The sequence below is a fragment of the Biomphalaria glabrata genome, chromosome 9, assembly GCF_947242115.1.
Source record: "Biomphalaria glabrata chromosome 9, xgBioGlab47.1, whole genome shotgun sequence".
Classification (NCBI taxonomy): domain Eukaryota; kingdom Metazoa; phylum Mollusca; class Gastropoda; family Planorbidae; genus Biomphalaria; species Biomphalaria glabrata.
In genome coordinates this window covers 1,883,710-1,906,805 of record NC_074719.1, presented here as the reverse complement: position 1 = coordinate 1,906,805, position 23,096 = coordinate 1,883,710, and the positions used below count along the sequence as shown (strand labels likewise).

At 39.7% G+C, this 23,096-nt stretch overlaps 1 protein-coding gene across 1 annotated transcript in view; it reads left to right on the top strand.

Moving 5' to 3' along the window:
- Positions 1–23,096, top strand: part of LOC106058042 (transforming growth factor beta receptor type 3-like) — a 161,537-nt gene that overhangs the window by 16,554 nt on the left and 121,887 nt on the right. Inside the window, exon 2 of the mRNA XM_056040473.1 lies at positions 5,880–6,027. Within this exon, the coding sequence (XP_055896448.1) occupies positions 5,943–6,027 (85 nt within the window). The 5' untranslated portion in view covers positions 5,880–5,942. The remainder of the gene's footprint in view (positions 1–5,879; positions 6,028–23,096) is intronic.

Sequence of the window (23,096 nt, the reverse complement as noted above, 5' to 3'; positions counted from 1 at the left end):
CAACAAATGTTTTTATTCGTTATAGATCTAGCATTAGATGTTAGTTGATTATGAATAAATAGAATGGCGCTTAGCGAGTTGTTAGCGATATCTTGATTATTTGTCAATTTAGAGTGACAGTCTTAGTGACAGGCAGTTCGTAGTCAGAGTTAGAGTCAATGTCAGTCACAGTCCGAAGGCGGTAGATGGCAGTCTGGGTGGCAGTCTTGAGCATGTGGCAGTCTAAGCGTAGAGACACAGAATAGATGTTAGCGACAGTGGCGTAGTCAGCAAGACAATGTGCGACATGCAGTGATTGGCATCAGCTGACATGGACAGCGGTACTGAACTCTTATGCAGTCTGCGGCGCTGGGTCCAGTGCATGGAGGATGGAGTAGCCGTGGTGGTCTGATTGGCATGGGTGATTAATTGCTGTATTGTTGATTATGTCTTTATTGTTTATTATGTTAACAGATACCAGAGTTTTATTAGTACATAGTATTGAAGCCACTTGTCTTATGTTATTAATTTTTATGCTATTCATAATATATGTTTGTAGTTATCAGTTCATTTCATCAATCTACCATTACATTTATTACATTATTTTAAAGTGGCCATCGATGGCCTATTTTAGAACATTAAATATTAGTTTAATTAGAGAGTTTGACTTTTTTTGCCACTAAATGGTCAATATGAAGGACACAAAATTAAGTAGAAGTAAAGTTCCTCTTTCAGACCGTGTGATCTATTCTTATCTTATATGATACAGACGGTACTTCAAAAAAGAATGTAAAAGTCATCTGCTTCCGTGGCCCACGGTTAATGAGGGTGTCATGTGGCCTTCACAACGACCTACCGCCTTTAATTTCCCCATCTAATCTCCGGTACCCCTTAGAGCTGGGTGGCGCCCCAAAGATCCCGAAATTAAAATCCCGGTGTTCACCGGGATTCAAACCCTGAACCCCCGCTTTGGAAGCCAAGCGCTTAACCGCTCAGTCACCGCGCCTCCGTACTGAATATACTTTGGTTACAGCTTGTTTTAAGACTACCCGAAAGCCTATGTATCTTTCTACCATGCTCGGAGCAGAGTGTCAGCAGCAACAGAAACGAAATTAATCAAAGAGTATGGCTTACACGAGACTCTATTTCATTCAGTAAATAACGGTTCACCTGTCGTATTGGTTTACAAATAGTTAGATAATTAACAAATCTTGGAATTTTCTTTTTCTTTTTGCAAATCTTGCATAAGCTAAAGAAAAGCTTTGTGTCCACATTAAGCTGTTTAGAAAAAATTCCGATGATTTTGAGAAATCACATACTAAATCATGTCGTCAATCCTTCTTTGGACTATATTGTAACACAGTGAAATGTTTAGCGCTGGTTTGTGGAAAATGCAGTGGCGTAGCTGTTTGGGGAAGGGGGTGAAATTATTTAAAAATCCACCCGGGCCCCCAAATGAGTGTTCACAATTGTTTTTTCACATTAAATATGACGCAAAAAGCAGGGACCCCCCAAAGAGGTCAAGCCCCCCCCCCGGCCACCCAAATGATGGCAAATTCCTAGCTATGCCTGTGCAGCTGTTTGGGGAAGGGGGTGAAATAATTTTAAAATTCCCACCCCCGGGCCCCCAAATGAGTGTTCACAATTGTTTTTCACATTCAATATGACGCAAAAATCAGGGATCCCCAAAGAGGTCAAGCCCCCCGGTCACCCAAATGATGGCAAATTCCTAGCTATGCCAGTGTGAAAATCCGTGGAATACGCTATTTGCAGTTGTTAACATTGGTTTTTCCCATCAACAAATACATACGAAGTTGTAAGTTGTTAGAAGCACGCAGTCGATCGTCATCTTGTTGAAGCAAAAAGTTTTAGATTTTTAGTATCTGTTACGTCTAATTGGCGGGCCCATTTTATAATGCGTCTTCCGCCCTTTTAAACATACTTTAGCTCGTGAATTCGATTGCTTGACCCCTTGTTCCGTCCACCCTACGCCCAAGAAAATAGTCCTGCATCCAATCTCTGTGTATTCTTGGGCTTTTCAGCGCTTAATTATTTGAAAAGGCACCCATGATGCTTTGTGACCGATGCCTTTCTTAGCATTGCATCCCGCGCCTCGAGCGCTCGTATAACAATCTGTATGTCTCGAGTCTGTCACGTCAAAGTTTCGCTTAAGGACAACCACTTTTAGATCTCGATAAGTGGTATACATGTTTAATTGTGAGCATTCAGTTGTTGTGTCTATGCTGTTGTCATGTCATACCAAGAGCAGCCAGTTTGAAAAAAAAATAATTAGTGAAACACTCGGTCTCAAGAGACACAAGGTAGCGATGTTCACTGGCATAGAGTGAAATTGTTAGCGGGATTGGCTCAAAAATATATTTACATTTTTTCCAAGCAGTGGTCAGTTGGTCATTTCAATGTCGGTACTGTGAAGGAAAACAAAGTATGTACATGTTGGATGCTAGAAAAAAAAAAAGAGTCGTAGCTTGCAGATGATATTATATAAAAAAATTGACTTACAACATATAGGAAAAAAATGACTTACAACATATAGAAAGTAAATTGACTTACAACATATAGAAAGTAAATTGACTTACAACATATAGAAAAAAATTGACTTACAACATAGAAAAAAATTGACTTACAACATATAGAAAAAAATTGACTTACAACATACAGAAAAAAATTGACTTACAACATATAGAAAACAAAATTGACTTACAACATACAGAAAAAAATGACTTACAACATATAGGAAAAAAATGACTTACAACATATAGAAAAAAAAATTGACTTACAACACGGAGAACAAAAGTGTTAGACTCCTATCTTATATATTGTGTTATAGGAAACGGAATCATCTTGCAGTGTTATAATTCTTATTTTGTTTCATGTTGTTGTTTTTTTTTTTACTGCTTAAAATACAATTTTTAGGGTCAGAGTTGTCGGACTTACTGCTAATAATAGTCGTGTAATTATTAAACGAACGTGTCCATTTTCTCTGTAATATCTATTATGATAATTCCAATGGTCTACTACATCTATTAAGGTACACTGCTGTGTGTCCACGCGTTACATTGTAGGTCATAAAATAAATGTGCCCGTTTACAGGCTAATTAATTTATATGCTCTAGTAGCCCGATGTATTTCGTTATATAAAAATAAATAGATATCGCGTTCTATTTAACATCGGTCTAGAGCAGCGGTTCTCAACCTTTTATCCTCGGCGACCCCTTTTTACAACCCCCCCCCACTCTGCCGCGACCCCCTCCCCCCGACATGCACATACAGCAATAGAAGAGTAAACAAATACAATCCATATTTTCGATGGTCTTAGGTGACCCCTGGCAAATCGTCAATCGACCCCCAAGGGGGTCGCGACCCACATGTTGAGAACCCCTGGTCTAGAGTTTCAGGGTTTGACTTACGAAAACAAAATGTCGACACAAATATACTGAATGATATTTCCTTTTGCATCTCTGCGTTAGGTGAAGACTAATTTCTAGAGGAGGGATGTGCGATTGAGAGGCTAAAACAGCTTGGCTACCTATCGAGAGGGCTGAGTTCAAATCCCGACTCGAGCTGAGCTGACCGCATAGAGGCAGCCCGAAAGCCTTCTCTCAGAATACCCCCTTTCCCCATTGGTCTGATAGAAGTTGCACACCGTAGCGCCCTGAGCATACTTCGAGGATAGAGATATTTAAACACATTTTCTAGGTGTACATGTATGTGCATATTTGCTAAAAATAGATTGTTTTTTACAATGTCGTTAAACAAGCACTTAGCTTAAGAACATCAAATAACTGTCTATCTAAAATCTTGTTGATGGAGACTTCCTCTGGAACATAACAGCTACCGGGAACTCAGTTTTAACACATATCTTAAGTTGATGAATTTGTTCAATACATATTGCTTAAAGGGAAACTCCGATGGTTTTGACGATGTTTAGCGGCCCCCGAAAGGAGAAAAGACGCTATTAGTTTTGTGTGGAATGTCTGTCCGTCCGTTCCGTTTGTATCTCGTAAACTAAAAAAGATTGTGAAATCCGACATCATAATATTTTAGTCCATTTAAAGTTCTGATGCAACGGCTACTTTTTTTCTTCTCTAAAAGCGAAAAATTTAATTTTTAAAATCACTTATGCAAGTATTTTTTTTTTTAATACACCACTTTTACAACTTTTCACTATCAATAGTGACAAAGACGGGAGGCTCTGTAGTAGGGGAGACGACCATTTTCCATATTTTTAACACATTTATGCAAATAGTTTTAGATTTTTGTCAAAACATTTTTCTTTAACATTTGTATTGCTACGTTATGTAAGTTCTGTCCTACTAACTACTACATTTACCCAAAAAATGATGTTTACTTTTTTTTAAAGAGAAAAAATCTATTTAGTATGCATGTAAGTTAAACATAATTTAAAACAACAATTAATAAGTAGTTTTTCATATTATCGCGTGAACTGCAGGATATCACACACATCATAGGACTCTTAACTAAAATAATACTTATTATAATTTTTTTGTTTACGGAAATGTTTTTTTTTTCTTTTTTTGAGGATTTGAATAAGATATTTGCTCTTTACAAAACAATTAGATCAATTAGATATTCATTATAAGATATCAGTTTGGCCAGGTTCGCATCCAACTTCACATTCACTTTCACCTATCCTTTGGTTTGCTGGACCGCTGGGGCACCACACAAGATCTGTCAACATTCTTTCTTCATTCTTCTCTGTCATTTGTCTTGATGTTCTTTCTGAAAATATTGATAACCTGCCTGGGTGGACCACTTTGGGGGCCGATTTTGAGTTTGTGTTTCCACACAAACTGTCTTTGTAACCATGTTGATATGTGTTTTGATTTACAGAAAATGAATTTATTATTCTTTTTATTTTATTTTCAATAATAACTTAGTCATTGATGTTTTTCTGACGTATTTTTTCTGCGCATCCATAACGGTCAGATTTTCACCGGGTTTCTTTTCGACGTCACATAGACCTATTAATTTAATCTATTGCAATTACAGTATAACGGAAAACCATACAGTAAGGTTTACAATGTTTTCAAAGAAATAGATCTTGGTCTATGCAGTTAGATCTAGATCTCGTAAGCAAAGGGAGAAAATACGTGTTAAGAGTAGATGTACACGCTTGATTAATCATGGCAGTGTGTATTTTCTCGCCTGACCACTCAACACACAACAAGCACAATCGCTTGGTTGACTTGTCATGACCCGATGACCGACTACACGTAATCTCGACTAGCCTTACACTGACCAGTTTGTTAGAATCAGTCAGACACACACGATCTATTTACTTTTTGGGATAGTTAGGGGCTTAGATGAAAATGTTACTTTTTTTCTTCTCGAGTTTGTTATCCTAATGCTATGAGATCTATATATATGTATAACTGTACCTTAGCTCTGGGCTAGGCCCTCACTAAGCCTAACAGCCACTGTAAGAATGAAGCGATACGATTGGTTAAATCTAGTTTCCCATTCAGCATTGTTGAGGGAAGTGACGAATGCCTAACCTAAAAACAAAATCTCAAAGACACCCCCCCCTTTTTTTTTTAGATGTCAAATGCAATATATACAAATGTTAGCATCGTGCGTGTTAACTAGAAACTTAACTCTTTCTCTCCGTAATTATTTACCACATTCTGGTAGAATCAACGTTGGTATCGTCAGTTAGGAGAGAATGAGTTAAACTCTGCTTAGACGTTGGTTGCCGTGTTCTACTGGCACTAGGGAAGACTTGTACGCATCTGTCCTAGCATGTGGAAATACGAAACATGCTTTTAGCTTTGTGTCTTTCTATGTATTTGATTTAAGTTTTGGTTTTGGTATTTCTAATTTGATTGTTTTATCCGATGTCTCTTTCCTTTATTTCACAGAAGCTGTCGTCGCTTTGAAAAGATGAACGCCCATGTGCCCTAGTGTTGCCAAAGATCAGGGCCATGATGCGATTGTTGTATTTCCCATGGAGTATTTGTGCGTCAACAATTTTGGCGACATTTTTGTGTTTTTCATTCGTAACATCAGGTGAGTCGATGTTTCTTGTCTATTAGGTAGTCTATGTTTTTTTTTTTTCAATTAGTGAGTCGATGTTTCTTGTGAATTAGTGAGTTGATGTTTCTTGTGAATTAGTGAGCCGATGTTTTTTTTTTGTCAATTAGTTAGTCAATGTCTCTTGTCAATTAGTGAGTCGATGTTTCTTGTGAATTAGTGAACCGATGTTATTTTTGTCAATTAGTGAGTCAATGTCTCTTGTCAATTATTGAGTCGATTATTCTTGTGAATTAGTGAGTCGATGGTTCTTGTCAATTAGTGAGTCGATGTTTCTTGTGAATTAGTGAGTCGATGTTTCTTGTGAATTAGCGAGTCGATGTTTCTTGTGAATTAGTGAGTCGATGTTTCTTGTAAATTAGTGAGTCGATGTTTCTTGTGAATTAGTGAGTCGATGTTTCTTGTGAATTAGTGAGTCGATGTTTCTTGTGAATTAGTGAGTCGATGTTTCTTGTCAATGAATGAGTCGATGTTTCTTGTCAATGAATGAGTCGATGTTTCTTGTGAATTAGTGAGTCGATGTTTCTTGTGAATTAGTGAGTCGATGTTTCTTGTGAATTAGTGAGTCGATGTTTCTTGTGAATTAGTGAGTCGATGTTTCTTGTGAATTAGTGAGTCGATGTTTCTTGTGAATTAGTGAGTCGATGTTTCTTGTGAATTAGTGAGTCGATGTTTCTTGTGAATTAGTGAGTCGATGTTTCTTGTGAATTAGTGAGCCGATGTTTTTTTTGTGAATTAGTGAGCCGATGTTTCTTGTCAATTAATGAGTCGATGTTTCTTGTGAATTAGTGAGTCGATGTTTCTTGTCAATTAGTTAGTCGATGTTTCTTGTCAATTAATGAGTCGATGTTTCTTGTGAATTAGTGAGTCGATGTTTCTTGTGAATTAGTGAGTCGATGTTTCTTGCCAATTAGTGAGTCGATGTTTCTTGTCAACTAGAGTCACAGAGATAAAACTAAAACTAATGTAAAAACATTTCCTTACGTCTGCCAATTATTTGTGTTTGGTCTTCTAATTAAGTTTCACTGCCAGCTCTCTGCTCTCGTGATTAGCTTAAGCGTAAGTTTGGATTGAAATGAAAGCTATAACGCAAACGTTGTACTGAGACCCATCCTAAGTCTTCCCATCTCTTTGATTCTTGAAGTCTCTATCTAACTCATGCACTGATCAACATATTTAATGTCGTGTTCTAAAAACAGTGGTTCCCAAACTTTTTCTCTAACGGAACATTTCGCACATTCTGAGTATTTATCGTAACACTTTTGCTTATTTCTTTCCGAGAGAGATTAATTCTGGTGGTGGCCTATTAGTTCATTCTTCCAGTAGTTCATGGAACACTTCTTCGGGCCTCGCGGAACACTAAGTTTCCGCGGAACACAGTTTGGGAAACACTGTTCTAAAAGAGTATAGATACAGATGTATAAGTCTGACAAGTTATTCAGCAGTTTTCAACTGAACTTGTACTCACTTGCATGATCCGCCGGTGGACCCGCGCGTTTCTTTAAGGCTTTGTCAGGTTGAATTGATTCAAGATATCGCCTTGTGACATTTGCGACATTTCGTTTGTCAGTGCTGGCAAGATATCGCCTTGTGACATTTGCGACATTTCTTTTATCAGTGCTGGCAAGATATCGCCTTGTGACATTTGCGACATTTCTTTTATCAGTGCTGGCAAGATATCGCCTTGTGACATTTGCGACATTTCGTTTGTCAGTGGTGAATATCTCTTGTCCATTTATAAAACATTTATGTTGAGAAATAGTGTGACGTTATAACCTTGACCTGGGCCGTGGCGATGTGGCTTGATGACGTGAGAAATCACCAGTGTCGCTCGTTTCAATCTGGGACGAGATGACCCAATCACATGACTCTGGACTCTGAGAAGACTCTTAGCATACTGTAAGAAAATTAAAATTAGAGAAACAATTAGCTGTCATTGTGGTACGATTATAAAGCTTTGACTTTGCGAAAATGACGCGACTTGTAAAAAACAAGACTCGGATTTTAGGAAGAAGAGCGAAATGTAAACAGACGACTTCTGAAGGTTTTAGAGAGATAGGCGGGTTTTTATGGACATAGAGACTTAGCTTGACGACATTCGACGGATCCCTTCGTTATTACTAAACGTCTTGTTCGACATTCGCCATCAAGCGTCGACTAGCTTCTATTGTTGGCCTTTCGACTGTGTTTATTGGATTTCGTTATTTGAGAGTTACCTCCGTTTGACTTTGCTGCATAAGCCACGTCGCGGAAGCGCTTAAAGCAATGTTTTCTTAACTCTTTCTCTCCGAACTGACGATACCAGCGTTGATTTCACCAGAATGTGGTAAATAATTACGGAGAGAAAGAGTCAATGTTTTAATAGAACCAACACAATATACGTTCGCATATGTTATATGGGGTAAAGGGGGTCTGGCGAAAGGCTGTAAGCCCCTCCCCCTCCTCCCCCCCCCCTATTCGACGCATTCGAGGTCACGGAGGTCACGCCTCATTACGATCAGTGCCTTTTCTTTTATTCTGAAGCTCAGAAATTCAGTGTTTTGGCGTCTACAACCGACCAACAATCGTTGTCATCATCATCATCACTCCTTTGAGTTCCTCATGGAACATAGGGCCTCGACAAAAACACGCCACTCTCCACGGTCTCTTGCTAGCTTTTTGATGGTGTCCCAGCTCTTCCCGGTCTTCTCTGCTTCTTCAAGTACACTGCGTCGCCATGTTCTTTTTGGTCTTCCTCTGCGTCTTGTTCCCTGGGGGTTCCACTCTAAGGCCTGCCTAGCTCTGTTGCTGGTATCTTTTCTAAGGGTGTGACCAATCCATCTCCACTTCCTCTCTAAGAGCTGCACCTCTATATTTTTCTGTCCACTCATCTCCCGCAGTTTGGTGTTTTCTACTTTGTCATACCAGTGTATTTTTAGGATATTTCTCAGGCATCTGTTGATGAAGGTCTGTATTTTTTTTTTTTATTTTTTTTTTCCGTTATAGCAGGCGTCAACACTGACCTGCGACGTCGTAACCTGTGGGCAGTGGAGACCAATAGCTCGCTGTCACGTCATGCAGACCTGGACTTGAACTCTGAAAATACATCAAAAACATTTTACCAACAAAACAAACGTCCATGACCGTTGCCCAGTGCTCTTCGACTTTTTAGTGATCGAATTAAAACCATTGTCTGGCCGTTAAGAAACGGTCGTGATTTCAACGCTTAACTCCGCATGCCTCAAGAGATTCGATCTGCCCATGTTATTGAAATTGAATATTATGTTTTCCTGTGCAAGATGATATATGACAATAATAGCTGCCTTAATCTAAAATTCTCGTTTGCAATAAAAACCCTAGGAAATTGTGATGTGTCTCATCGGAAGTTTAGAGCTATTGAAGAACTCTCACGCAGTGGAGTCAGGTTAATAAGACATTGAATGACGGGAAAACTGAGACCTGTTTTCATTCAGTGCTGATCCGTTCTTTCACTCACCACGCAGACCTGTAATGAGATACCAAAAGTGTATTTATATCATTTTTAGCATCAGAGCAAAGGTTCTCAAAGTTGTCCAGTTAAGGTACCCCCTTTTCAAGCCCTACGATATTTGCGGACCTCCGATACAGCATGATTAGTTTGCCCCAATCGCTTGTTTCTAAAGCCGCTGGAATATTCAAACTCTCAGTGTGCAATTTTTGGCTCAGCTCTATTCGCAATTCAATAGTGTATGAAGCATTTAGAGTTGTTGTTTTTTTTATTCACTAAGGATGCATTGCTATAAAAATTAGTTTGATTGGATGTGTAAAGAATACTACTTTTTTTTTTCTTTTAATTCATTTTTGATTTGTTACAAGATGACGCTTCAGTTTAGCAGGTTTCAAACTACGCTTTGAACTATGACACATTGCGGCTGTTGACTTTGACCTATGACACATTGCGGCTGTTGTACTTGAACTATGACACATTGCGGCTGTTGTACTTGAACTATGACACATTGCGGCTGTTGTACTTGAACTATGACACATTGCGGCTGTTGTACTTGAACTATGAAACATTGCGGCTGTTGTACTTGAACTATGACACATTGCGGCTGTTGTACTTGAACTATGACACATTGCGGCTGTTGTACTTGAACTATGACACATTGCGGCTGTTGTACTTGAACTATGACACATTGCGGCTGTTGTACTTGAACTATGACACATTGCGGCTGTTGTACTTGAACTATGACACATTGCGGCTGTTGTACTTGAACTATGACACATTGCGGCTGTTGTACTTGAACTATGACACATTGCGGCTGTTGACTTTGAACTGTGACACATTGCGGCTGTTGCCTTTGAACTATGACACATTGCGGCTGTTGCCTTTGAACTCTGACACATTGCGGCTGTTGCCTTTGAACTATGACACATTGCGTCTGTTGCCTTTGAACTATGACCCATGGCGACTGTTGCCTTTGAACTATGACACATTGCGGCTGTTGCCTTTGAACTATGACACATTGCGGCTGTTGCCTTTGAACTATGACACTTTGCGGCTGTTGACTTTGAACTATGACACATTGCGGCTGTTGCCTTTGAACTATGACACATTGCGGCTGTTGCCTTTGAACTATGACACATTGCGGCTGTTGCCTTTGAACTATGACACATTGCGGCTGTTGACTTTGAACTATGACACATTGCGGCTGTTGACTTTGACCTATGACACATTGCGGCTGTTGTACTTGAACTATGACACATTGCGGCTGTTGTACTTGAACTATGACACATTGCGGCTGTTGTACTTGAACTATGACACATTGCGGCTGTTGTACTTGAACTATGACACATTGCGGCTGTTGTACTTGAACTATGACACATTGCAGCTGTTGCCTTTGAACTATGACACATTGCCTTTTCTCCTCTATGCTTTCTTTTCTGTCCTCTCTTCTCTTTACTCTTTCTTTCTTTACTTTTCTCTTTTTTCTCTTAACTGCTCTTCATTCTCTCTTCACTCTTTTCTTCAATTACTTCTCTCCCTTCCAGCAAACTGGCGAATTAGGCGAACGACATTTTGGCTTTTTTTTTTTTTTCAAGCTCTGTCCACTTATCTAATCTCTTTTTCTACTAGTGTTTCTAGTAGATGATATGTCTTCATCATCTGTCAGTTGACTTTCGGCATTTGGATGTTAGTCCCGGTCAGCAGCTGTTCTTAGCAAGATAGCAAATAAGAGGCTGGCCCATTCTTTGACGCTGTCCAGCTTTTCTTTGGGTGACCCATTCTGCGCGTGCTCCCTTGCCTCTGGTATGTAGACTGCCTCAAACGTGCTAAAGACACTTGACGTCGATGTCATGGTTTCATGTTATACTCTGACCACCTTTGAAGCTTGTGTTTCTAGGAACCGTTTGGTGGAGGACCAGGGCTCAAAACTTCTGAATTCTGGTTTCCTGTATTTAACCCTCTAGTTGTCTCCCCCTCTCATCCCGAGATGCCTCTTTTTAAGGTGTTTCCGCTGAAATCACGTGACCGACTATTCCCTAAGGTGACTAAATGTAATTAGAGGAGAGAAAAATGAATTTTTTTGTATTAAACCATATTTTATAGAGAAACGAAAAGATGAACGCCATTTTGATTTGGTTTTGGTCTGATGATGTCAAGAAAAAAATCTTCACTTTTGATAAAATCTATATATTTTGTAATCTAAAAAAAAAAGAAAAAAAACAAAACAATATGAAAGTTTTAAAATTAAAAAAAAAAAAAATTAAGTTTTCAACTCTATTTTTTTTTTCCTGAGATGTTTTGGTCCATCAGCGAATTATTATCATCATTATTCACTTCATTATTATTATTATTTGTTTCTGGTTGAAATGATACTAAATACTATCACGATGTTGGTATTTTATGCAGCTCAGTTCAGAATAATTCTTAGTAATCAATAGCTTCAAACACTTTCTAATTACTGACGTCACAGCCTGGACGACTGGACTAATGACCTCTAATGACCTTTTAATATACACACGTATTTGAATTCTTGCAACGTCTTGATTTAGATCGTGGAGGTACATTGGTTCGAACCGTTCAAGAGGTCACGGTCGGGGAGGTCACGGTTAGTTACGCCCCTGCATGGATGGGTTCCGTGGAAGGAATTCAGGTGCAGATACGTGTACAGAAGGTGCTGCCACCACCCCCTTGATATCTGTGGCGCCCGTCATTTGTTACACTCAAGCTTGGCTCTCTGATGAAATTAGAGTTTTTTTAGAAATTAGAGAAAAAAAAAAGAAAAATTATGAAAAGATTAGAGGGAAAAGATACGAAAAGAGAATAGATGAAACTGATGAAAAGAGAATAGATGAATCTGATGAAAAGAGAATAGATGAAACTGATGAAAAGAGAATAGATGAAACTCATGAAAAGAGAATAGATGAAACTCATGAAAAGAGAATAGAGGAAAATGATGAAAAGAGAATAGAGGAAAATGATGAAAAGAGAATAGATGAAAATGATGAAAAGAGAATAGATGAAACTGATGAAAAGAGAATAGATGAAAATGATGAAAAGAGAATAGATAAAACTGATGAAAAGAGAATAGATGAAACTGATGAAAAGAGAATAGATGAAAATGATGAAAAGAGAATAGATGAAAATGATGAAAAGAGAATACAGGAAAAATGATGAAAAGAGAATACAGGAAAAATGATGAAAAGAGAATACAGGAAAAATTGAACGCCATCTTGGCCTACCATAGGATGAGACATGAGACAACACAGACCAATCTTTCCCTGGCCACTTCTGCTTCCATCTCCCCTTGCAACCCACGCAAGGCACTTAGAAGTGACTGTCGCATCTGGTTAAGGACAGCAGTCCTACTAATGTCCAGTCTCTAAGTGTGTGGGCGGGGATGTGCTAGTTTTTTTTTTTTTTTTTTTTAAAGCATTTGTCTGACCAAGTGCTTTGATACGAACTTCTGTTTAGCATTTTGTTAGGGGGAAAAGGGGGGGTTGATTAAATTTTGAAAGCTAGGATGGAAGTCTAAGGCAGCGGTTCTCAACCTTTTAAGCTCGGCGACCCCTTTTTACAATATACCACTCTGCCGCGAACCCCCCCCCCCCCATAGACACACACAGCAATAGAAGAATAGACAATAACAATCCTTATTTTTGATGGTCTTAGGCGACCCCTGGCAAATCGTCAATCGACCCCCCAAGGGGGTCGCGACCCACAGGTTGAGAACCCCTGTCCTAAGGTGACGGCACTGGCATGTATAGGATCAATAGGATCGCTTTCTTGTGACGTAGCTGCACCGTTAACAAGTGCAGTTGCAGTTAGGGCGGGCGCCGCTCTCGTCTGCTCAAAGTCTGGAGGAAAACATCTTGACGTTGCTAATGTTCTGTAGTATTTTGTTGATATGTTTTTGTTGTGTAGTGATCGTTGATTCTCTTGAGCCTTTTGTTTGTGTTTGTTTTGGACATGTTGAACTAGATTTAGAATAGATCTTGACAGGCGGTATTGATTTCAGTATGATTTGAGTAACTAGTCTTACCATCTTATCTTATTAAATGCAGACGATACTTCAAAAAAAAAAAAAGATAATTACGTCCTACGCGTCATGCATCAAACTGCACGTTTACCAATGACTTAAATTGTTCTTGATTTGGGTAACAATTACTTGATATGAATCACTAGTTTTTTTTTATTTGAATCACTATTTCGTGATTTGAATCATTAGTTTCTGATTTGTGTCACTAGCTCTTGGTTTGAATCACTAGCTCTTGATTTAACTCTTTCTCTCCTAATCGACGATACCATCGTTGATTTTGACCTCAGTAAATTAAATTAATGTTTAATTTTTTAAACTTGGCTTTGAATTATATAAAAATAGCATGCATTCCCCTTTAATTCTATACCAAATACAACATTTTCTGAAAACCAACGACAAAGCTATTGAAGCCCAATCATAACAGGGGTAGTGAAATAGTAATAAGCAAATAGAGAATTCCTTCAAAACGTGAAACAATAATTACAGTGGGAAAGAGTTAAATCATTCGTTCTTTTTTTTTCTTTATTCTTTTTTCTTTCCGTAACCATGTCTAAGTAGCGGTGGTTTAAAGATTAAATAGTAACAATATTTAGGGTTATCTAATTATATCAGAAAGTTTGTCAGCTTAAATAATGATACACTTATAAGCTTAATAATTACACTAAAGAACACTAAACTCAATAAGGGACGCCAATAATAGACGCTGGACACACCAGACTGTTTAATAACACACTTTAACTATGCACAGGTTGCACATCAACAATACGAACCTTCTTATTAAGGGGAACAACTCTGCATGCTAACAACACATACTCCTACATAAACACAATGTCAACATTATTACTTGTTACTTTTGTTTTTGTTACCATTGGAGAGTTTCGATAAAATAACATGTGTCGCCTTGCTAATTGTTAAATACTTGTGGGACTATATCTTTTGATAATTGACAATGTAAATTGTTTGTTTTGCTGGTATTTATAACGCGAGGCTGTCGGTGTTGAACGAAAATGATTGGACCGCCTTTTTTTTGTTCACTTATCACGTGGCTTCCGGTGCTCAGGTTCAGCAGACGTCGTCGAATATTTCGGGACATCTATTTGTGTGTGTCGCTGTTGTGAAGAAACATCTCGACGCATCTCTTGTGTTTCTCTGTTGCACCAAGTATCTCTAAGACATCTGTCTCTGATGTGATGGGCACATTGTTTTCCCCAGCTATACAGTCCTCACATCAGTGCACATAGTTCAGGTCAAGCCAACTTAAGGGGGGGGGGAAGGTGGGGGGGACAAACCAAACAAAATATGGAGTACAGTACTGTTAACAGTCTGGTAGTCATTGGGTACAATTGGCTTTTACTGGCTTTGCTCGTTTTTTTTTTCTTCTTTCGTTCTGTTTTATATATCTATACTATAAAGTAGAAAGTAAGGCGTATGTATGTATGTATGTATCTGCCGAATAGAAATCAAAACCGTTTGACCAATCTTGATAAAACTTAGGAAAATGTACCTTGGGTACTAACTTAGACCGTAGTGTATGTATTGTAGCCCTAAAACAAACTTAAGACCCTCAAAAAAAAAAAGTTGACCAACGCAATGAAAGCATTATAACTTCATTGATCTAGGCCTTAACCATGTTTACATGAGAAAAGATCGAAAGGATCTAGATCTAATTTTAACAAGTTTCAATTTCAAATTTCTTTTTCTAAAGCATTTTTCATACATTCGTTCGCTATATTCTAATAGTTTGCTTCATTAATAGCATCAAATAAAAAAAAAGGTCACGCATGCGCAGAGCATTTTTCATACATTCGTTCGCTATATTCTAATAGTTTCCTTCATTAATAGCATCAAATAAAAAAAAAGGTCACGCATGCGCAGAGCATTTTTCATACATTCGTTCGCTATATTCTAATAGTTTCCTTCATTAATAGCATCAAATAAAAAAAAAGGTCACGCATGCGCAGAGCGAAGCTATCACACACGCACAGAATGAACTCCATCCAAGCCAATACGTAACTCTAGATTAGTCTAGATCTAGATCTACTCTAGATTAGTCTAGATCTAGATCTACTCTAGATTAGTCTTGATCTAGACCTATGTCTAACTAAGATCCATTTATACTTTAATACATGAACATACAAAATTAAGTCTATTCATTTCAAATTTTTATCAAATATATGTAGGCCTACAAGCAAATGTTTTTATTTGATTTAAGTTGATTAGCTTTTTTGATAGTTCCATTCATACTATTTTTACATTATTATTTCGTTTAATTGTTTACAAAACACTCTCAGTGACTATATCGACAGTGATACGCAAATTAAGACCCGCGGGTAACATATGTCTAGTGTGGCTGCCTGGTCGTGCGGTTTGCGCCCTGGACTGTCGTTCGGATTTATCGACGGTCGAGGGTTCAAACCCTGCCCGCTACCATCCCCCGTCGTCCTGCGGGAGGTTTGGACTAGGAAGGAACATCCGAAACATGTAAAACATTTTACAACATATTGTAATAACTTAAGTGAGGCAACTCAACGAGGACATAGACGTTTATTTACATAGAGACATGACAAACACAAAGGGCATCTGCCTTGAGTACAGCATCTCCATATTGGCTCTAGCCTTGGGCGGAAATCGTTAGTCTCTTATGTCAACATCCGACTTGTCTGGTCACTGATAGTGCGCACCTTCTTTCTGCACTATCTTGGATGGCGGTGCGCATGGCAAAGTCATAACATTGCCCCCGTCTTAGCACTTTTCGTCCCGAAAAGAAACACTGCAGCTGAGGTTTGACAGTTCAGGTGGAGGTCGATCAGTGGGAGCCACAGGCGGCAGGGAGCGTGTTCCCCACTAGGCCATCCGCATTGTTTTCTTCCAGTGCCGCTTTCTCTTTCTCCAGTTGACCAGGCTGTTGTTGCGATAATGACGTGGCCGTTTGCCACACAAAGAGATAGGGTCGAGCACTGTTTTCTTCAGCACAGCCGTTGATCGGAGACGCTGTCTCAGCAGACCTTCCCGACAGACGCCTCTCAAGGGAGCTTCAGGTTCGCTTGCAGCCACGTTGCAAGCAAAGTCCAATGCACCGAAGTCATCCTCAGACAACAGTCTTACGTCCAGAAGATAGGTCTCTTCAGGTTCAAGTGGAAAATGTCTTTCTCTTGACAGCTCAGATTTAGAGTGATTTGATTGACATTCATCTATGCCAATGTCGATGATGATGGTAGAAGTACATATGCGCTGTTGGTGGTTTTCTTGGCATCTAAATTCTATGTGTGAAGCGCCGCACGTACAGTTCATGCTAAACTTCTGGATGCTGTTGTCAAGCTTCGAATTTCCCTCGTGAGCACCGGCAGATAGGCAGAGGTCTTTAAAGTCCACAGCAACAGGCTTGAACGCAGACCCAACGTTGTCTTGCTCCGTCCGGCTCATTGAGGTACTAGTAACAGGTACAACAGGAACAAACGCTTCAGGCACGTAACAGACTTCAGTTAAGGTACTGGTAACAGGTACAACAGGAACAAACGCTTCAGGCACGTAACAGACATCAGTTAAGGTACTGGTAACAGGTACAACAGGAACAAACGCTTCAGGCACGTAACAGACTTCAGTTAAGGTACTGGTAACAGGTACAACAGGAACAAACGCTTCAGGCACGTAACAGACTTCAGTTAAGGTACTGGTAACAGGTACAACAGGAACAAACGCTTCAGGCACGTAACAGACTTCAGTTAAGGTACTGGTAACAGGTACAACAGGAACAAACGCTTCAGGCACGTAACAGACTTCAGTTAAGGTACTGGTAACAGGTACAACAGGAACAAACGCTTCAGGCACGTAACAGACATCAGTTGAGGTACTGGTAACAGGTACAACAGGAACAAACGCTTCAGGCACGTAACAGACTTCAGTTAAGGTACTGGTAACAGGTACAACAGGAACAAACGCTTCAGGCACGTAACAGACTTCAGTTAAGGTACTGGTAACAGGTACAACAGGAACAAACGCTTCAGGCACGTAACAGACTTCAGTTAAGGTACTGGTAACAGGTACAACAGGAACAAACGCTTCAGGCACGTAACAGACTTCAGTTAAGGTACTGGTAACAGGTACAACAGGAACAAACGCTTCAGGCACGTAACAGACTTCAGTTAAGGTACTGGTAACAGGTACAACAGGAACAAACGCTTCAGGCACGTAACAGACTTCAGTTAAGGTACTGGTAACAGGTACAACAGGAACAAACGCTTCAGGCACGTAACAGACTTCAGTTAAGGTACTGGTAACAGGTACAACAGGAACAAACGCTTCAGGCACGTAACAGACTTCAGTTAAGGTACTGGTAACAGGTACAACAGGAACAAACGCTTCAGGCACGTAACAGTCTTCAGTTAAGGTACTGGTAACAGGTACAACAGGAACAAACGCTTCAGGCACGTAACAGACTTCAGTTAAGGTACTGGTAACAGGTACAACAGGAACAAACGCTTCAGGCACGTAACAGTCTTCAGTTAAGGTACTGGTAACAGGTACAACAGGAACAAACGCTTCAGGCACGTAACAGTCTTCAGTTTCTTCATTTGTCACTTTTCGTTCGATTCGGTACATCTCGTTGAGATCATCACAGCAATCATTGTCACGTTTCTCGTCTTGAAAGTCACAACCAGAAAACTTGCCCACAACACAGACACAGACGGCGCTCAAATCCCCAGCGTCTCCGTCACCACTGTTTGTGCAACCACAGTCTTGACCACGCAACTTCTTGACCAACGAGTCTACAGGCAACTGCTCCTTTACCAACGAGTCTACTCCTTCTTTCAGCTGAGACACCATTTTATCTACCTTGTTCCCCATACTGTTAATTTGTTCACACATTGCTTCATTTATCTTGCCAATAAGCTCATAAATCTCCGGTTCAATTTCAAATAAGTAGGTATCTGGATCTTCGTCTTCATCTATCAAGGCTTGCCGGAGACGAGCTGTAAGCACCTCCTTGGTACCACCAATTATCTCATATCGGTTACGAAGTTCCTTCCTAAGCTCTCTAACTGAGAGTTGGTCTAATCGTTTCAAAGCTGCCATTGTAAATCCTACCTCCTCTCGTTGAGTTGCCTATAATCCCACTTCTGACAACCAATTGTAATAACTTAAGTGAGGCAACTCAACGAGGACATAGACGTTTATTTACATAGAGACATGACAAACACAAAGGGCATCTGCCTTGAGTACAGCATCTCCATATTGGCTCTAGCCTTGGGCGGAAATCGTTAGTCTCTTATGTCAACATCCGACTTGTCTGGTCACTGATAGTGCGTACCTTCTTTCTGCACTATCTTGGATGGCGGTGCGCATGGCAAAGTCATAACAATATATATAAATAATAAAATGCATATATGCTGTTTTAATAGTTGAAATCTATGTCAAGATGCCTCTTTGATTAAAATCTAGTAAACTGTCTTGTTGTAGAGCACCTTAACATATCCTAAGATCACCGCTATTATCTAAGGAACATTCATGTCAAGTTTCATCAAAATTGGTCAGACGGTTTTGATTTCTTTAAAGGGCATACATACACCTTACAGTCTATTTTATATATTAGATACATACACCTTACAGTCTACTTTATATGTTAGATATTAGTTAACTTGTTCTTCTTACAAGATGAATGGATAAACAAATAGGGTTCAAGGGCCAGTCCTTGGCCCCACTACATAATCCAGGCCAAGATAAGAACTTGATTCTTAAATACACTAAGGTCACGTGGTAATGTGGCTGTAGAATATATCTTATGAGGGCACAATAAGGAAGTGTTTGGATTTACGGTGGTTCTCACTTCTGTAACGGAAGTTAAAAATAAGTCAGTTTGTCAGCTTAATACCAAAAGCTACTCTGAACCATATGCTTCTCATTTATAACACTTTCAGTCAGGGTGTTGAAAGGTCATGCACTGTTATCGAGAAGTACATGGAAGTCTAATTCATAAAGCGCTGGTTGTGTGTGTGTGTGTGTGAATATTGTTCATGTTTGCATCTATATTGTTATTGTTACATCAGTACTGCTGAGGTGGACTATTGTAGTCAAACTGATTTTCCATTTGTTCGGACCAATATAATTGGACATTGCTATACAATTATTTACAGTTGACGAAACTCTGGCTTGAGGCCACACAGGGCAGAGCTACCATAGCCGGGACACAGTGAACCATCCCCCTGTTACTAACGGAGATTTGCCTGAGAGTCTATTGTGGTCAGCTAATTGTAACATGAAGTGAATATTAGTTTTTTTAAATAGCTGAGGGGCAGACTGCTATCTGCCATTACCATAATGCATCCGTACATTGAGACTGTTTAATTTGTTTATTGTTTTTTAAACAAGGACCTTGGATCGGGATTCAGTTTCCTTTTCAGCTGATTGAACAGTGGGACTGTTATGCAATGTCCATTGATTTTTTACAGTACGATGTTTTTATGTATCATTTGTTGCTTGTAAAATTTTGTAAATGTATCTTCCTAAAGTATCGCAAATTAATGTTTATTTCATGGTGACTAGTCTCTTGTTTAAAGCGCCACACTGGTTAATACGCACAGTTCATTCATGGCCACACCAACAGTTGTTTTTTTTTATTCTTTCATCCTGCCCTCACCCTTTTTTTTTTTGGTCGTTTTTAGGCTTTCGTTTCGCTTCATTTATCTCCCCTGTGTGGCTATATTTAGACGCGTCAACCGTGACCTTTAGCTGCAGATGATGTCTTCGTTGTAAATATGAGGTCGATTTCTCTGAGGCTGTTTATAGGACTCTAGGTTTCTACTTTTGGGAATTAAGATCGAAAGTAAACAGTTATGGAATTCGCGGCTCCCCCGCCGCTTTGTCCCCCGTCTCTTGTCAGCAACATTCCAAGCAGGGCTGGCATTTACCTAGCGACACCTGGGTCAGTGGTTCGGTCATTGACCTACATTCCTAACATTACATCTGATCGACCCAGGGAGTGGTCCTTGTGGTTAACTGTCACTCACTTCGTTCTCTATTTCTCTATTTTTTTTCCTTCTTTCTTTTTCTTTCTTTCTTTCATGCTTTCTTTCGTTCATTCTCTTTCTTACACTCTCTTTATGTCTTTTTCGCTTTTTTTCTCTCTCTATCTTTGTCTTTCTTTCTCTCTTTTTTCATTTAATCTTTCTTTCTATCGATTTCTTTCACTTACATTTTCTCCCTCTCTCTTTTGTTCTCTTTCTTTCTCTTTCTTTTACTTTCTTTTACTTTCTTTCATTCTTTTTCTTTCTTTTTCTTTCTTTTTTCTCTTTCTTTCTTTCTTTTTTTTCTCTTTCTTTCTTTCTTTTTCTTTCTCTTTCTTTCTTTCTTTTCTCTCTTTTTTCCCCTTCAGTTTCAATCTTCCTCTTTTTCACACACACTCAATCTTGCTTTTGAATTCAGATATTTCTCCCCCCCCCTCCCCCCAGTGTTATTGTTTTAGTTCTCTGATCTCTCCTAAAGGTTTTGTGTCTGGACAAGCAAACATTTTAGAATCATTCAATTTATCTTATCTTATAAAATACAGACGTTACTTGATTATATCCTACGCGTCATGCATTTAGACATGTATGTTAACCAATGACCTAAATTCTGCGAAGTCACTGGCTTTCCTGGCTGGCTCAGGCAACCCATTCCATGCTCTAATAGCACTAGGGAAGAAGGAGTATTTGTACACATTTGTCCTAGCATATGGGACGAGGAATGTGCCTTTCATTAATGAGACAATGGAAGTTAAAGATGCCCAGGTTTAGCAGTTGCTCGCTTTAATAATATTAATTGTAAATAAAGAAACATTTTTTTTTATTTAATCCTTGAGGATTTTGTCTTACAGCCGTGCGTACGCAGAAGAAATAAAATAGAAAGATAGCAGACGATGTACGGTAGCAGGCGATGTACGGTAGCAGACGATATACGGTAGCAGACGATATACGGTAGCAGGCGATATATGGTAGCAGGCGATATACGGTAGCAGACGATATACCGTAGCAGGCGATATACATTAGCAGACGATGAAAGGTAGCAGACGATGTACGGTAGCAGACGATATACGGTAGTAGACGATGTACGGTAGCAGACGATATACGGTAGTAGACGATGTACGGTAGCAGACGATATATGGTAGCAGACGATGTACGGTACCACACAAAAGTCGAGACCAGTTTCACTCAACCATGGCGTGTGAACCTTACGCCAGAAAGTTACATTTTATGCAAAGTTTCAGTTGACCCGTTATCAGAATCATTAGTTAAATCGTATTTCTTGACCATCGACTTGTTCGCGTCCCGGACGTTCTTAAATGAAGACTATTACGTCCTAGTTTATGGCGAACGTGGAACGAATCCGGAACCAACGAGACGACAGTAGATGACGGAAGGGGAACGAATCCAGAACCAACGAGACGACAGTGGATGACGGAAGGGTAACGAATCCGGAACCAACGAGACGACAGTGGATGACGGAAGGGTAACGAATCCGGAACCAACGAGACGACAGTGGATGACGGAAGGGGAACGAATCCAGAACCAACGAGACGACAGTGGATGACGGAAGGGTAACGAATCCGGAACTAACGAGACGACAGTGGATGACGGACTGGGAACGAATCCGGAACCAACGAGACGACAGTGGATGACGGACTGGGAACGAATCCGGAACCAACGAGACGACAGTGGATGGCGGACTGGGAACGAATCCGGAACCAACGAGACAACAGTTTAGAGCGCATACCACACGACCTTCTGTTGAAAATAAGTAAAAAAAATAAAAATATCAGGAACATTTTATTTTTCAGTGAAACTGTTAAAAAGTTGACTTGACTTTATTTTTTTCAATGAAGTTCTAAAGTTGATTGCTTACTGTTTGCTGTTCATTAGCTAGTTCTAGGACAGCGGTTCTCAACCTTTTAGGCTCGGCGACCCCTTTTTACAATCCCTCCCCCACTCTGTCGCGACCGCCCCCCCCTCCGCATACACACACTGCTATAGAAGAATGGAGAAAAACAATCCATTTTTTCGATGGTCTTAGGCGACCCCTGGCAAATCGTCAATCGACCCCCAAAGGGGTCGCGACCCACAGGTTGAGAACCCCTGTTCTAGGAGAACGACCATCTTGGACAAGAACTTCAAATCGGTTTATTTATACTGGGGGGGGGGGGGGGCTGGAGTCGGATCTTTTCCATGGCAGATGTTTTACAAATTTCTATCACAGTCTCAGAGCCATCACTGTTAGTTGCGCTCCCAAGTGTCTTGCTGTAAAAAAGCGTGTCCACATGACAAGTAGATCACTTCTGATAGTCCGTTTTAATGAATGCCTGGCGCAGTCGGCTGTCATTTTCTTCCTATCGTCTGCTGCATAGATCACGTGACCCACCCGCCAGGTAACTGCATCCGTCTGTCAATTAGTGATGCTAATAAAGGCATCACTCCTGACTTCCGCTAATTGCTCATAAAGCGTAGCATTCACTTTTCATGATCAATTTCACGCTAAGTCTTAGGACGTTACACGTCAAAGAAAACAAGCACCTTA